Below are 15,922 nucleotides of genomic sequence, written 5' to 3' on the forward strand. Positions count from 1 at the left end.
AATAATGCTGGCAGTGTTATGTGAGACATATTAGAGAAAGGAGAAGCTGAAGATAAAGATACCAGTTAGAAGGCAACGGCAAATAGTTTAGAAAAGTGGTAATAAGGGCCTGAACGAAGAGGTTGCTGGAAATGATAAGAAGAGGGAGTAAAAAAGGAAGTTAGCTAAAAAATGAATTAGAGTTGAATAATTAGAATAAATTAATATACATCTAGATACATACAAACATATCTCTCTAGATAGTACAAGTCTCTTGGTCAGTTCAGGCAGCTAAAACAGAATACCAGCCTGGTATTTATAACTTAAACAACAGCAATTTGTTGCTCACATTTTTGGGACCTGGAGAATCCAAATTCAAGGTGCCAGTAGATCTGGTGTCTGGTGAGAGCACTCTTCCTTGTTTTCAGGCAGCTAATTTCTTGTTATGTCTTCTCATGGTGAAGAGGGGGAAAAAGAGAGATTATCTTTTTTGTGTCTTGTAAAAGCACTAATCTCATTCCTGAGGACTTCACCCTCATGACCTAATTACCGCCCAAAGGCCCCACCTCCAAATTCATCACATTGGGAATTTAGACTTCAACAAATAAATTTTGGGTGGACACAAACATTTAGTCAATAGCTACAAGTGTGAGCATTTACACACACACACCTTTTAAGAGTTTTTGTAAAATGGAAGTAGCATAAAGAAAGAACAGAAACTTCAATGGGTTAAGAGGTCAAGAAGAAGTATAGTTATTTTTTTAGGAGGAAATTTTTGGTAGGCAGAGGAAAATCATCAGTAGGGAAAAAGATGATTATTTGAGCACATACTAAAATAGGACCCTAAAGGATATGGAAGATGAAGGGGTAGAAAAATCATGATAAACTTCATATTGAAGAGTAATTCTTTACCTTTGCAGTCTCTCCTTCCAATCATGGGTCCCTATAAACCTTCAATGAAATAGATACCCAACTGACCCAGGCCCCTCCTGACAACTCCCAGTTCTGCCATCACCCAGTCACTTTAGAAACTTGATTTTCAGGCCTGGAACCCTTGAGGGATCTGAGATGTAGCCAAAGATCGTTGGGTAAGGTGCCCTTGCTTCCTAATGTAATTGGGAGCTCCCCTTAATAAGCCAGTGGGCAAGAGAAGAATCCCAAGTGACCTACTTGCTCCCATCAGACATGGGGCATTAGCTCCATCTTCTCCTGATACATAGGACCAGACTGTGAGGTCCAGGACCTCCAAAGAAATGAATTTGTGGCATGGACTTGCATCTGCCAAGGTACCATGGTTTCCAAGCCCGTACATGTCCTGTGACTTATAGAGGACAGGAAAACTACCCACCCTACTCTCAGGGTTTTAAGTTAGGAGGACAGAGTAGAGCTAGAGGGTTGAGGAGACTTAAAATGGTTTGGAATGACAGCTCAGTGAAATTATAAGGGAGTCAACACACTAATACAACTCTGTGCAATAGTAATTAAAGAACCAAGATGGGTGCCTTCAGAAGTTTCTTTATTAGAAATGTTGGACAATCTAGCAGTGGAAGTAGAGAAAAAAGATACTAGGTTGTACCCTGAGCTGGACACTTTCATGTGTGGATGGCAGAAGATCAAAAGCATAGGGATTCTAGATGTAGTTGGGACATCTTTCAATGTTTTGAATACCACACCAAGGACAAAGAAATAAGGGAGGAAGATAATGAGGACCAAAGAATTTGGTCTGAGTTCACAGCCCAGGAAGATCTAACAGTTTTGGGTTGTTGAAGGAAACTTAACAGGGAGGTTGAAATATTGAAGTATAATAAAGATAAAAGTCATTGTGAAAGGTAAAGAAAAAAATGTGAAGCTAGGACTTTAAGAGGTTCTTTAGGAACACAGTTGTGACTAAAACAAAAACAAAATTTGAAAACCACCTTTAGCAGTAGCACCACAAATCAGCACTACCAATAGCAATAAAAACACAACCTGTTTGCCATGGGTATAAATCAGAAAAGAATTTAGCAGAGTGTCCTGGAGTTTGGAGAATAAATTAGATAGAGAAGAGAGTGAATTATTTAAGTTATATGAAATTCAAAAGGAGAAGACATTCAGTGATGGTGGTGACAATATTTTGGGAGTAAAGTGACTTGCATAGGAGTCCACTGTGAAAAACACTGTGTTGTCAGGTTTCACATGAGGTAAAGAAGTAGAAAGAATACTTGAAAAAAGAGTTAAAGGGTATTCATGGGGCAGGAGACAAGGCCAGACAAGAAGCGGTTAGGGAGGAGTTAATCTGGAATGGATTATGCTAGCACTAGGAGAAGAGAGGAAGTAGTAGTAGTGAAGGATTTGGAAGGTGCTTCAGAGGGAGTTGAAAGCAAGAGAGGAGGGGAAAATTAAATAAGCTGCTCATGTAGAAGATCACACAGAACTGTAGTAGAACATCATTTTTATCTGGCAATCTGAATAATGAAAGTATCCAATTAATGGTATTGTTCTATAAGGGCTTTTATGGTTGTCCATTATAAAAGAATAATATGCCAAAAAAACTGCTTGAAAAATCATTTCCTGGAATACTTGAGGCTTAGCGAGGGTCTCACACAGTTACACTGGGTCCCCAAAACTTTGTGATGATAAGTTCATCCAAACCATGGGATATGGAGTGGAAGTACGGAATTTAATAGAAGCAACATCATGGTGGTCTAGCTGGTCATATTTGAAAGTGATGGTTCCCAGTTGTCATATTTTTGCAGGTAAAAAAATGTTTCCGTGCATTAAATTACTATTAGTCAAGCATCTTTATGTGTTTAGTTTCTTATTCTACAAAAAATAGAAAAACCAAGAGCAAAAATTTGGGACATGGCAGGGCTATACTAGGTGATAGAAGCAAAAGGAACTTCGGGAATAAAATTATCCAAATTCCTAAAATATTGTTAATCTTGAAACAGATCAGATCGTATTTATTCCAAATACATGATACTCTTTGAAATCAGTTTCAAGTTTCCAGTTGAAGTGTGGATATGAGGGATTTTATTATAAATTAGAGGGCCCAATTATTTTTTCAAACAAATAGAATATTTATGAAATATAAAGAACACAAAACAGAGGCAAAAACCATACTATTTTTCTAATCTTAGCAATGTCTTTCACATATGGATGTAATTGACTTTTTCTGATTTTTTTTTTTTTTTGGTCATTTTATTAAGAACTTTATTGTTCCTGCTTCTGCCTCAGAAGGACTTATAGAAAATTCTCTAAGAATTTTGTCAGATGTCAATGCAAGGGAAATTTCATTTTACTTTATGTAACGTTTTAGTGGGTTGAAGAAACAATTATTTTTAATTGCTGCATTAAATTATTTCTATAGTTCATGTCTGTATAATGACTATAGATATGCATGGTAGATATTTAATTCAGATTGAAAATACTCGTAAATATTTTAAAGAGTAAATAGCAATTTGAAAAACTTGCTTAGGACTGCTATTATCTTTTTAATCTTCATATATTCTTAGAGATATTATATTCTAAAAGGAATGGCAAGTTGGGTATACTTAAAGAGAATAATAAATTTCTGAATTTTGTTTATAGTATTTTTTTAAAGATTTCAATAAGGATTTATACATGCTGTCTCACTGAGCTATGTGCCTGTTAGCAAGTATGTCCCACTGTGCTCTGCTTACATAATAAGCTGCCATTATCTTGGGTGATTTTGATCCATTTCTTGTTGTGTGTGTGTGTGTTAGCATTATTTCATGTGTTACTCCCTAAGGAAAAAATTCAGAAACTCAGAAACATACGGTGAATAAAATTAGCTAACATACTGCCCAAAGGGAAAATGTTATGCAGCCGAAGGATTCTAAAGAAAACATAATTATAGACAAGTTATGTTATGAATTATTTGAAATATATATATATATATATACATGTATATATATATATTCATATATATATATATATATATATATATATATATATATATATATAGAGAGAGAGAGAGAGAGAGAGAGAGAGAGAGAGAGAGATATTTCCTTCAAATGAACAAGGAATGCCAAGATCTTTGATCATTAGAAACAATTTTCTTAGGAGTGATGTCAGCATCATAGTGGCATAAGACATCCCTTGTTTTTGTCCCTCCCTTAACTACTAATTTTGTCATCCATTCATGAATGAAAGTGCCTCCGTGGGAGTTGTGGGATCCAGCACAATATGCTAAGGGACGTAGAAGGAATCTCGCCTACCTGTGCATGAGGTAATAGGCAGGCAGATCCTAGTATGGGCTGTGAAGCCAGCAGGAACCTGTGAACTGGCTTAAGCCCCTCTCAGCTACAGTCTGGGAGCACCTGAAAAACACTGACTTGGGTAGACACCCATGTGTGAGCCTTTATAGAAATCGAGGTTTCTGGAGAAGTCTTAGCACTCTGTTGGAGAAAAAAAAATATATAGGTGTGTGTGTGTGTGTGTGTGTGTGTGTGTGTGTGTGTGTGTGTGTATAGTGAGTTTGAATACGTTGGAGTGGGTAAAAGGAACTTTGCTAGCTAGCATCACCTCTCTTCTCAGGGTGGCACAGGTTAGAGATAGAGGAGACTGGTGATCTCTCTCGTGGGGGAAAGAGGAAGTAGTGATGAGTGCCTTCTTCAGGTAAAGATGCTGCTAAAGAAGCTTATTTCTCTCCTGCAGGACCCAGATAACTAAAGCAGGAACTGCATAACTGTGGGAAGGGAGGAGATAGTGAAAGAGGCAGTTGAGACTATCAGAGGGCATTAAAGGGATACAGTTCCTGTTGACTACATTCTGGACTCCATCAGGAAGTTTGCCCATGAGCTGCTGGGAAAACCTCACCCCAACTGGCCCACAATCACCCCCAATGTCCTGAGTGCTAAATTCACACTTCCCCCACTCTATGGTCAGCAATATGTGTATATTTCTAAGGGTGGCAGTGGGAGTAATCTCAGGTAGACAGGGAATGTGTTCAGAAAACAGGACAGCATCTGTGGGCGAGGAAGAAACCAAAATCTTGGGCTACAGCTCCATCTTCAGGGAAACAAAATAGGTTTTCACCAGCCAGCTTGATGCATTGTAAGATTGAGAGAAGTCATACAAGTTTACGATTTCTGCCACAAGAGGGAGCAAGAAGCATGGAGCAGGTGTATCCATACAAGGTTGGAGAAAGCCACAGGATGTATAGTACAACCAATGAAGAGTAACTCTTACCTGAAGACAGCTAATAAAGATTGGAGGAGGTGACTGCTACTTCAAATGTGAGAATGCAAATGCAAAACTCCAAGGAACATGAAGAATCTAGTAAATATGACATCACCAAATATCACAATAATCCTTCAGAAACCAAACCCAATGACACGGAGATCTGCAATTTACCCAATAAAGAAAATAGCTGTTTTGAGGAAATTCAATGAACTACAAGAAAATACAGAAAGACAATTCAATGAAATCAGGAAAACAGTACAAAAACAAAATGAGAAATTTATCTCTCTAGAAAGAGACAGAAATAATAGAAAAGAACAAAATAGAAATTGTGGAGCTGAAGAATTTAATGAATGAAATAAAAGGAAGGATAAATAGAGCACATCAATAGCAGAATAGCAAGGCAGAGGAGAGAAGCAGTGAGTTATAGGATAGAAACTTTGAAAAAACTCTGTAAGAGGAGAATGACAAAAACAAGAAAGAATGAATGAATGAAAAAGAGTGAAGACAGTCTACATAATCTGTGGGAAATTATCAAAAGAACCAATATCAGAATTATTGGAATTCCAGAAGGAGAAGACAGGGAGAAGGGGCAGGAAGTTTAGGTAAAGAAATAATGGCTGAGAGCTTCTCAAACCTAAGGAGAGATTGGGACAGCCAAGTTCATAAAGCTAATGGATTACCTCATTATTTCAATCCAAAATGATCTTCTCCAAGACACATTATAATCAAACTATCAAACTTCAAACACAAAAATAGAGTCTTAAAAGCAGTAAGAGAATAAAAGTTTGTAATTACAAAGGAATCCCCATTAGGATATCAGCGTATTTCTCAGCAGAAACCTTACAGGCCTGAAGAATGGGGTGATATATTCAAATTGTTGAAAGAAAAACATTGCCAGCCAAGAATACTCTATCAAGCAAAATTATTCTTCAGATATGAAGGAGACATAAAGACTTTCCCAAGTAAACAGAAGCTGAGGAAATTCAGACCTGCCTTATTAGGAATTCTGAAAGGAGGTCTTTAAGCTAATATGAAAATATTCTAATTAGTAACATGAAAACATGTGAAAGTATAAAATACACTGGTAACAATAAACATACAATCTCACAGAAAACTCTAAAACTGTAACATGATGGTGTGTTAACCTCTTAAGGATAGTATAAAGATGAAAGGAAAAGAGTATTAAAAGTAACTAGCTTTTTTTTTCAAATATACCAAGCCTCTTAACATTTTATTTAAAAATCTTGACCACATGATTAATCTGTTCTCTTTTAAATATTTTTTAAATTACAGTTGACATACAATATTAGTTTCAGATGTGCAACATAGTGGCTAGACTTTATATAACTTACAAGGTGATAACCCCAATAAATCCAGTAACTGTCTACACCGCACATAATTATTTAAATATTATTGACTTATTATTCCTTATGCTATACTTTACATCATCATGGCTATTTTGTAACTGCCAATTTGTGCTTCTTAATCCCTTCAACTTTTTCAGCCATTCCACAACCACCACCCCCCGCTCCCATCTGGCAACCCTCAAAATGTTCTCTGTATGTATGAGCTTGTTTCTATTTTGTTTGCTTATTTTTTTCTTTAGATTTCACATATAAGTGAAATCATATGGTATTTCTCTTCCTCTGTTTGACTTATTGTACTCACAGCGATATCTTCTAGGTCCATTCATGTTCTTACAGATGGCAAGATTTCTTTTTTGGCTGAGTAACATTCCATTGTGTGTATGTACCACCTTTTCTTTATCCATTGATGGACATCCAGTTTGCCAGTAATCATAAACTTCCCAACAAAGAAAAGGCCAGGACCAGATGGTTTTACTAGGGAATTTTGCCAAACATTTAAAGAAGAATTAATGCCAAAATTTCTCAAAGTCTTCCAAAAAATTTAAGAAGAGGGGACACTCCCAAATTCATTTTATGAGACCAGCATTACTGTGATATCAAAGGCAGATAAGAAGACAAGAAAATCAGAAGTGAAAGATGAAATATTACAATTGGTATCACAGAAATACACAGTATTCTAAGAGACTACTATGAACAATTGCAGACCAAAAAATTTGGTAATCTAGAAGAAATGGATATATTCCTAGAACACAACTTATCAAGACCGAATCCTGAAGAACTAAAAATCTGAACAGACCAATTACTCATAAGCAGATTGAACCAGTAATCATAAACAAAGAAAACTACAGGCCAATATCCCTGATGATTATAGATGCAGAAATTATCAACAAAATATTATCAAACAGAATTCAACAGTACTTTAAAAGGATTATACGCCATGATTAAGTTGGATTTATTCCTGAAATGCAAGAATGATTCAACATATGCAATTCAATAAATGTGATATACCACATTAATAGAAACTAGAAATGAAAATCATATGATCATCTTAATGACTAAAGAAAGAGCATTTGACAATACAGCATCCTTTAATAATAAAAACTCAACAAAGTGGCTACAGAAGGAACACACCTCAACATTAAAAAGGCCATATATAACAAATTTATAGCTAATGCCATACTTGATGAAAGTTTGAAAGATTTTTCTCTAAGATCAGGAACAAAACAAGGTTACTTACTCTCACCACTATTATTCAACATAGTCCTGGGAGTCCTAGAGTAATCAGGCAAGAAAAAGAAATAAAATTCATCCAAATCAGCAAGGTGAAAGTAAAATTATGTTTTTGTTGATGATACAATCTTATACGTAGAAATCCTAAAAACTACCAAAAAAAAAAAAAAATGTTGGAACTAATCAATGAATTCAGTAAGGCTGCAGGATATAAAATTAACAGCAATCAGTTGTGCTTCTGTACAGTAACAACAAAACTCTGAAAAAGAATAAAGAAAATAATCCCCTGCACAATAGCATCAAAATCAATGTAATACCTAGAAATAATTTTAACCAAGGAAGTGAAAAGTATGTACACTGAAAACTACCAGGCTTTGATGAAAGGAACTGAATAAGACACAAATAAATGGAAATATATGATGTGTTAATAGATTGGAAGAATTAATATTGTTCAAATATTCATATTATCTAAAGCCATCTATAGATTCAATATAATCCATGTCAAAACTCCAATGGCATTTTTCACAGAAATAGAAAAACAATCCTAAAATTTGCATGGAATCCCAAAAAGACCTTAAATAGCCAAAGCAATCTTGAGAAACAACAAAGTTATAGGCATTATACATCCTGATTTCAAATTATACCACAAGCTACAGTAATGATAATAGTATGGTACTGGTGTAAAAATAGATGTATAGATCAACAGACAGGAACTGAGAGCTCAGAAATAAGCCCTTGCATCTACAATCAACTAATATTTGACAAGGGAGCCAAGAATATTCAATAGGGAAAGGATAGTCTCTTCAATAAAGGTGTTGGAAAAACCAGATAACCATATGCAGAAAAGTGAATTTGGATCCTTATCTTTCACCACTCACAAAAATCAACTCAAAACAGATTACAGACTTATACATTAGACCTGAAATTATAAAACTATAAAACCCATAGAAAAATACATAAGGAAATGCTTCTTGACATGGTTCTTGACAATATTATTTTGTATATGACACCAAAAGCACATGAAACAAAGGCAAAAATAAATAAGTGGGACAACATAAAACTAGAAAGCTTCTGCATAGCAAAAGAATCAAAAATGTAAAAAACAAATCAAATAGAATGGGGGAAAATATTTGCAAACCTTATATATGATAAGGTGTTAATATCATATATTAATATTATAAACTCATATTATGTAATCCACTAACAAAACCTCCCAAACAATCCAAGTAAAAAAATGGACAGAGGAACTGAGTAGATATTTTTCTCGAGAAGACACCCAGATGGCCGACAGATACATAAAAGGTGCTCAACATCTCTAACCATCAGGGAAATGCAAACCAGTGAGTTACTACCTCACACCTGTTAGAATGGCTACCACCAAAAAGACAAGCTATAACAAATATTGGTGAGGATATGAAGAAAAGGGAACCTTTCTACACTGTTGGTGAGAATGTAAATTGGTTCAGCCACTTTGGAAAACAGTATAGAGCTTCCTCAAAAACTTAAAAACAGAACTACCATATGTTCCAGCATTCTGTCTTCTGAGTATATATCCAAAGGAGATAACAGGACATCAAAAAGATATCTGCATTCCGATCTTTATTTTAGCATTATTCACAATAGCCAAAATATGGGAACAAGTGAAGTGTTTGTCAACAGATGAATGGATAAAGAGGATTGTGTGTGCGCATGTGTGTGTGTGTGTGTGTGTGTAGATATATACACATATACTCAATGGAATTTATTCATCCATAAGAAAGAAGGAAATCCTGCCATTTGTGAAAACATGGATGGACCATGAGGGCATTATGCTGAGTGAAATATATCAGACAGAGAAAGGCAAATATTGTGTGATATTACTTATATGTGGTCTCTACAAAAGCTGAACTCATAGAAACAGAGAGTAGAATGGTGGTTACCATGGGCTAAGGGTTGGGGGAATTGGGGAGATGTTGGTCAAGAGTACAAATTTGCAGTCAAAAGGTATGTATGTTTGGGAATCAAATGCACAGCACTTTGATCATAGTTAACAATACTGTATTATGTACTTGAAAGTTGCTAAGGGACTGGTTTTAAGTGTTCTTACCACAAAAAAGAAATAATAATTATATGACATGATGGAAGTATTAGCTAATGCTATAGTGGTAATACTATTGCAATATATGGGTTTATCAAATTTACAAGTTGTATACCTTAAACTTATACAATGGTATATGTCTATTATATCTCAATACATACATACAAAAAAATAAACAAACAAAAACAATTTACTTAGAATATTTATCTAAGTTGAGCACTTTTGGATAGCATGATATTTTGAACTCATTAGCATTTGCTATTTTAGGATTTGTTAAGCACAATATCCCATTGGTTTAAATATGTATGTTTGTATGTATGTATATATGTATGTTAATATATATAAATATGCATGCATGTATGCTTTCTTTATTATTTTACATTTATAGAGGCTATATGTTGAGAGAGGGGCAATAGAATATGGCATCCCAACAAATGGCACACACTTGCAAACAACTTTTATTTCACTGACATTGGTAGTTCAGACAAAAGGAGGTAGTCTTGTACTTTAGTCAAAAGGAGGATACCAACAGATTTGCAAACCTTATGGAAAAAATTTTAAGAAAAATAATATTGGTCAACAACTTTACAAGCACCATGACCAATTACATTTATTTTGTTCTCATTGTTGTGGAGATAATAGTAAAACTGCAAACCATGGCAAACTTGAGAACCTTTGCTAAAAGGAACAGCTCCAACTTTACCCTGATGATTGCCATATGGGTTACTAGGCCTAATATTACCAGATATTTCACATTTTTAACAAAAGCTAGAAATTGAAATTGATTTGTGAAATGTATTTTTATATATTGATAAATAATTCAAAATCTGAAAATGAAAACATTCTGTGGGCAAAATACTGTAAAGTGTGCAAAACAAATCATGTCAGCCAGTTTACAAAACTTATGTAAGTGTTTGATGACTATGGCTTCTAACCTAGTTTCATTACTTTACTGTGATCCCCAACCTTAAGTAATACCTACCTTTAGAGTTTGATTCAAGAGTTAATAATAATAAGCAAACATTTATAAAATGCTTATTATATGCCAGGTACTATACTTAGTGCTAAGAACTTTATTCCATTTAATCTTCACAACTACACAATTGTCATTAACCTTACTTCAGTGAAAAAATTGAAGGTTGAAGTTAAGGAATGTGCCCAGAGTCACCACTATAGAAAAGGAAGCTGGTAAAGCATCCAGTACAGCAAGGACAAATTCATTGGCAGCAATACTTATGATTACTTGTAGCTGAGAAGGCCTGGACATGGGGATATTAAGTGTTTTTTCCCAAAATCGCTGAGGTGGTTGGTACTAGATAAACAATACCACATTTCTTCTTCTTCAAACTAGGTTTTTCTCCTCAAGCAAGATTGTCTTGAGTTTTAAAATGTCTTGTCTCTGAGTTCAGTTATTTTAGAGAGTTTTATCAAAGCAATAAGGCATTTCTTTTTGTCTCCCTCCATCTCTATCTAATCTATTTGTCAGCAGTGTATGAAGCAATTTTCTGATGAAAGTGGATGGAAGAAATTCTGCAGTCACGTGCTTCTCAGAAAATCCTTTCTTTTAAAACAGTTGCATGAGCGCATAGTGTTTTCTCATGTGTTTCTTAAATCTTCTGCTTATATCTCAAAAAGAACTCCATTAGGCATATTTCTTTCTTGTCCTTCAAAGATTGAATAGGAAAATATTGGTTTACTCGCATATTTCCCCTAATACTAGATTTTGTGGAAATACTAGTATTTGTGGAAATACTAGTATTTGTGGAAATACTCTAATATTTCCACAAATATTAGAGAACCTAGAGGATTTATCTCTAGAGCCTGATAATTCCTTTAGCAAGAATAGTTACCCAAATTTCAGAGTCTCTCAGTAATAAAATGTCAAGAATCACTATTTTCTTGAGGTTAAATGACACCTAGTCTTTTTTATGAGTGTTTCCCTCTTAAAAATATTAAGAGACAACTTCTAAAGCTGCTTACCTTCACAATTATCTCTCTTCACATTGTGCATTTTGAAAGATGTGATTTAACATTTCTTTATTATGAAAGCATAAATAGTAGTGTTCACTCAGAGCCTCTGGTCTTTTATCTTGGTTGTTCCAAAAGCCATGTGTGGACATCAGACACAATGGAGTAAAAACTGGAACTCTATGCTACTTTGTCACACAATTCTTGAGTATGAGATTTCATGTCATTCATTTTACCAGTGTTAATATAGCATTTATAGTTGCCATGTATGGTGCCAGGTATTGAGTCCTGAATGTTCCAGACTCACATTTTTGTTGTTGTTGTAGTTTAAACATATCAGGCTGTATTGCTATTCATAATTACAATTATAATTACTTTTCATCAAAACACCTAGTTTTTAAAACGAAGCCAAGTCCTTTTTGGCTACAGAGCATATGTGATATAAAAGATGGAGTTATCTTTTATTTTATTTTATTTTATTTTATTTTTTTTTTTTTTAGGGTTGGCATACAGCCAGCTGAGATTTTATTTTGGAAAAAACACTTGACTTGGTTTTCAGTTGGGGGTGTGGGGCAGAGGCGGTCCCCCAAGCAGTAGACTCTTCCCCCAAGGGTGGGCTGAGGACTGGGGTGTCTCCCGTGCCCAAAGTCCCCTTGCTCAGCTCCTTTCCCACAGGGTCGGAGGCCAGGAAGGACCCCGGTAGCCTAGCCTTTTACTTGGGCAGGACATCAGAGGACTCAGACACCAGCTTGCCGTCTCGAGTCTCGATCTTCTTCACAACCACGGTCCTGGAGGAGCTGGTGCTGGAGCGGCTGGAGTAGCCAGAGTCCCTGCCAGAGCTGAAGTTGGGCTGGAAGTTTACGCCATAGTTGAAGCCAGGGCTTGTGACGTTTCCATAGGCTGGGCTCAGCGCACCTGAGAAGCCACTGCTGATCTTGGTATGGATACTCATGTTTTGCATCCCAGACTCCAGCCGGCTCTCCTCGCCCTCCAGCAGCTTCCTGTAGGTGGCGATCTCCACGTCCAGGGCCAGCTTGACGTTCATGAGCTCCTGGTACTCACGCAGCTGCCGGGCCATGTCCTGCTTGGCGGCTCTCAGAGCGGCCTCCAACTCGGAGACCTTGGCCTGAGCATCCTTGAGGGCCAGCTCCCCACGCTGCTCAGCATCAGTGATGGCAGCCTCCAGGGAAGCCCTCTGGCCTTTGAGGGCCTCGATCTCAGCCTGGATTCGGCTGATGTTCCGGTTCATCTCAGAAATCTCCGTCTTCGTGCGACGCAGGTCATCCCCGTGCTTCCCAGCCAACGTCTGCAGTTCTTCGTACTTGATCTGGTACATGGTCTCAGCCTCGGCCCGGCTGCGGTTGGCGATCTCCTCGTACTGGGCCTTGACCTCAGCGATGATGCCGTCCAGGTCCAGGGAGCGGTTGTTGTCCATGGACAGGACCACGGACGTGTCGGAGATCTGGGCCTGCAGCTCACGGATCTCCTCTGCGTACAGCTGCCTGTAGAAGTTGATCTCATCCGTCAGCCCTTCCAGGCGGGACTCCAGCTCTACCTTGTTCATGTAAGCTTCATCCACATCCTTCTTGATGAGGACAAATTCATTCTCCATCTCTGTGCGCTTGTTGATCTCATCCTCGTACTTATTCTTCAAGTCTTCCACCAGCCCCTGCATGTTGCCAAACTCCGACTCCAGCCTCAGTTTCTCCTGGCCCAATGTGTCCAGCTGCCGCCGAAGGTTGTTGATGTAGCTCTCAAACATGTTGTCCATGTTGCTGCGGGTCGTCTTCTGCTGCTGCAGGAGGCTCCATTTGGTCTCCAGAATCTTGTTCTGCTGCTCCAAGCTCCGCACCTTGTCGATGAAGGAGGCAAACTTGTTGTTGAGGGTCTTGATCTGCTCCTTCTCCTGGTTGCGCACCGCCTGGATGTTGGGGTCCACCTCCAACTTCAGGGGGTTCAACAGGCTCTGGTTCACTTGGACAGCTGTGATGGTCCCCATATTCCCAGCCCCGCCGTAACCTCCGGCCAGATTCATGATGCCCAGACCAGACCGGTAGCCGCTGCCCGCCCGGAAAAAGGACGAGGAGCTCATGCGGGAGCTGGGTGTACTCGAGTACGAGCGGCTGCTGAAGGCCCGGGGGGCAGAGATGGTCCCCTTGTAGGTCTTCTGGGTCACCCTTGTGGACATTGTGGACATGGTGGAGGCTGGAGTGGAAGCGAGGCGACGAGGAGACGGAACCAGACAGACTCGAGAAGGAGCCAAAAAGTTGCTTCTATCTTTTATTTTATAATATATTATATAAATTTTCTTTTAAGAATTATTTCTTCTCTCTTGACATATTTATATACCATTATTACTTTATGTTTTCTTTTCTTTTTTATTTTTAATGAGCTGTACTTGTAGAAACAACCATGCACTTTGGAATACTTTTCTGCCTGAAACATACTATCAAAGAGAAATAGGCCAGAGCTGTCAGGAACGGCCTTCAGAAGTCATCTGACTCAATCTCCCAGACCTTTAGAAATCTCTTCTTTTTACCTCTCTTGGCTAATGCTCCCCTGGGTCTTCATTAACTCTTCTGTACTGGGGTGGTCACTTCTCACGGGAAGTATGTCCTAATTTTGAGATTCTATAACTGTTAGGAACCTTTCCTAATACTGAACTTAATAGTGTCTTCCTACCAAGTCATTATGAGTTCAACTGCTCTTGGATTATCTCCCTCATCTACATGATAGCCCTTCACATATTTAAAGACAATTAGCATGTTTTCCCATGGATTTCTCTTCTTCTCACTAACTTTCTCAACCATTACTTTAATGATACAGTTCCAGATCTTTTACCATGTAGGTCACATGCCCCTAAAACACACCAGAGTTTGTCAATGTATAGCTTTAATTTTTCTACATCTGCTCTGACCAGCAGAGCCTACTGAGAGTCACTTTCTATGATGTAACCATATGTTTCTATCATCATATTTTGAGTATGCACTTTTATCGGGCAGTTACATTACTTGATTTATTCATATTAAATTTGATGTCAAAGGTATCTTTTTTTTTAAATAATAAAATCTGGTTGACCATATTTTGTGTGCATATGATTCGACTGTCAAGAAGCTTTAAATGCAAACATCTGTGTTTGGTATATTTATTGGCTTCTTCTCTTTGGTTCTATTTTCCACTTATTTCACATGTGCATACTTTCTGAAAAGAGATTGGTTGAGTGTAATTTATGAAACATTTATGGAAGTGCTTCAGAGGTCAACCCTATTGTTTCATTCATAGATGAATTTTATGTGTCTAGAAACTAATTCATTCAAATGATCAATTAATTAATAAATAAATCATTCAACTCAATTTTAACACTTAAGTTACTAATACGTTTGAGGCACTTGGTACAAACAAAAAAGAGACAAGATTTGTCCTTAGAGCCAATCCTTCAGAGAACTTGTAAACAGCTGGATTTCTAGTTTGATTCCATTTGGCCAGAGAACACATTCTTTCTTTAAAATTTGCTGAAGTTTGTTTTCCAGCCCAGGGTATGATCTCTCTTGGTTTATGTTCCATAGACATTTGAAAAGAATGTGTATTCTGCTGCTGTTGGGTGGAATGTTCTATAAATGTTAATTGTATTTTGTGGTTTGGTACTGTTGAATTCTATATTCTCACCAATTTTCTTTCTAGTTAAATTATTGTTAAAAGAGAGGTATTGAAGTCTTCGACTATGATTCTGGATTTGTCTAGTTCTCCTTTCAGTATTAACAGTTTTTGCTTCACATATTTTAAGCTCTGTTGATTGGTACATACAAATTTAGGAATGGTATGTCTTTTTGGTGGATCAACCTTTTAATCATTACACAATGTCCTCTTTTGTCTCTGACAATATTCTTTGCTCTGAAATCTACTTTAATTAAAAGTAATATAACCACTCCTGCTTTCCTACTATTAATATTTATGTGAAATATTCTTATCCTTTTTCATCATTTTCTTTTTAATTTGCCTATACTATTATATTTGAAGTCAGTTTCTTATAGACAACACACAGTTTATTTGCGTGTTAAAATCCACTCAGCCAGTCTCTATTTTTTAATTGGTGTTTTGAGCCCATCCACTGAAC

At 37.0% G+C, this 15,922-nt stretch overlaps 1 protein-coding gene across 1 annotated transcript; it reads right to left on the minus strand.

Annotated features, from left to right (window-relative positions):
- Nucleotides 1–12,316: 12,316 nt before the first annotated feature.
- Nucleotides 12,317–14,078, minus strand: LOC148758796 (keratin, type II cytoskeletal 8-like). The gene has a single exon (XM_088795598.1). It carries the CDS (start codon nt 14,003–14,005, stop codon nt 12,521–12,523), a length of 1,485 nt encoding a protein of 494 aa, XP_088651724.1. The 5' UTR covers nt 14,006–14,078; the 3' UTR covers nt 12,317–12,520.
- Between the last annotated feature and the right edge of the window lie 1,844 nt (nt 14,079–15,922).

Source organism: Rhinolophus sinicus, chromosome 2 (assembly GCF_057876585.1).
Source record: "Rhinolophus sinicus isolate RSI-liver-muscle chromosome 2, RSI-T2T, whole genome shotgun sequence".
Lineage (NCBI taxonomy): Eukaryota > Metazoa > Chordata > Mammalia > Chiroptera > Rhinolophidae > Rhinolophus > Rhinolophus sinicus.

What these genes read in the sequence shown, in the direction of transcription:
- LOC148758796 (XM_088795598.1), bottom strand. Translation starts at nt 14,005, where the DNA reads ATGTCCACAATGTCCACAAGGGTGACCCAGAAGACCTACAAGGGGACC.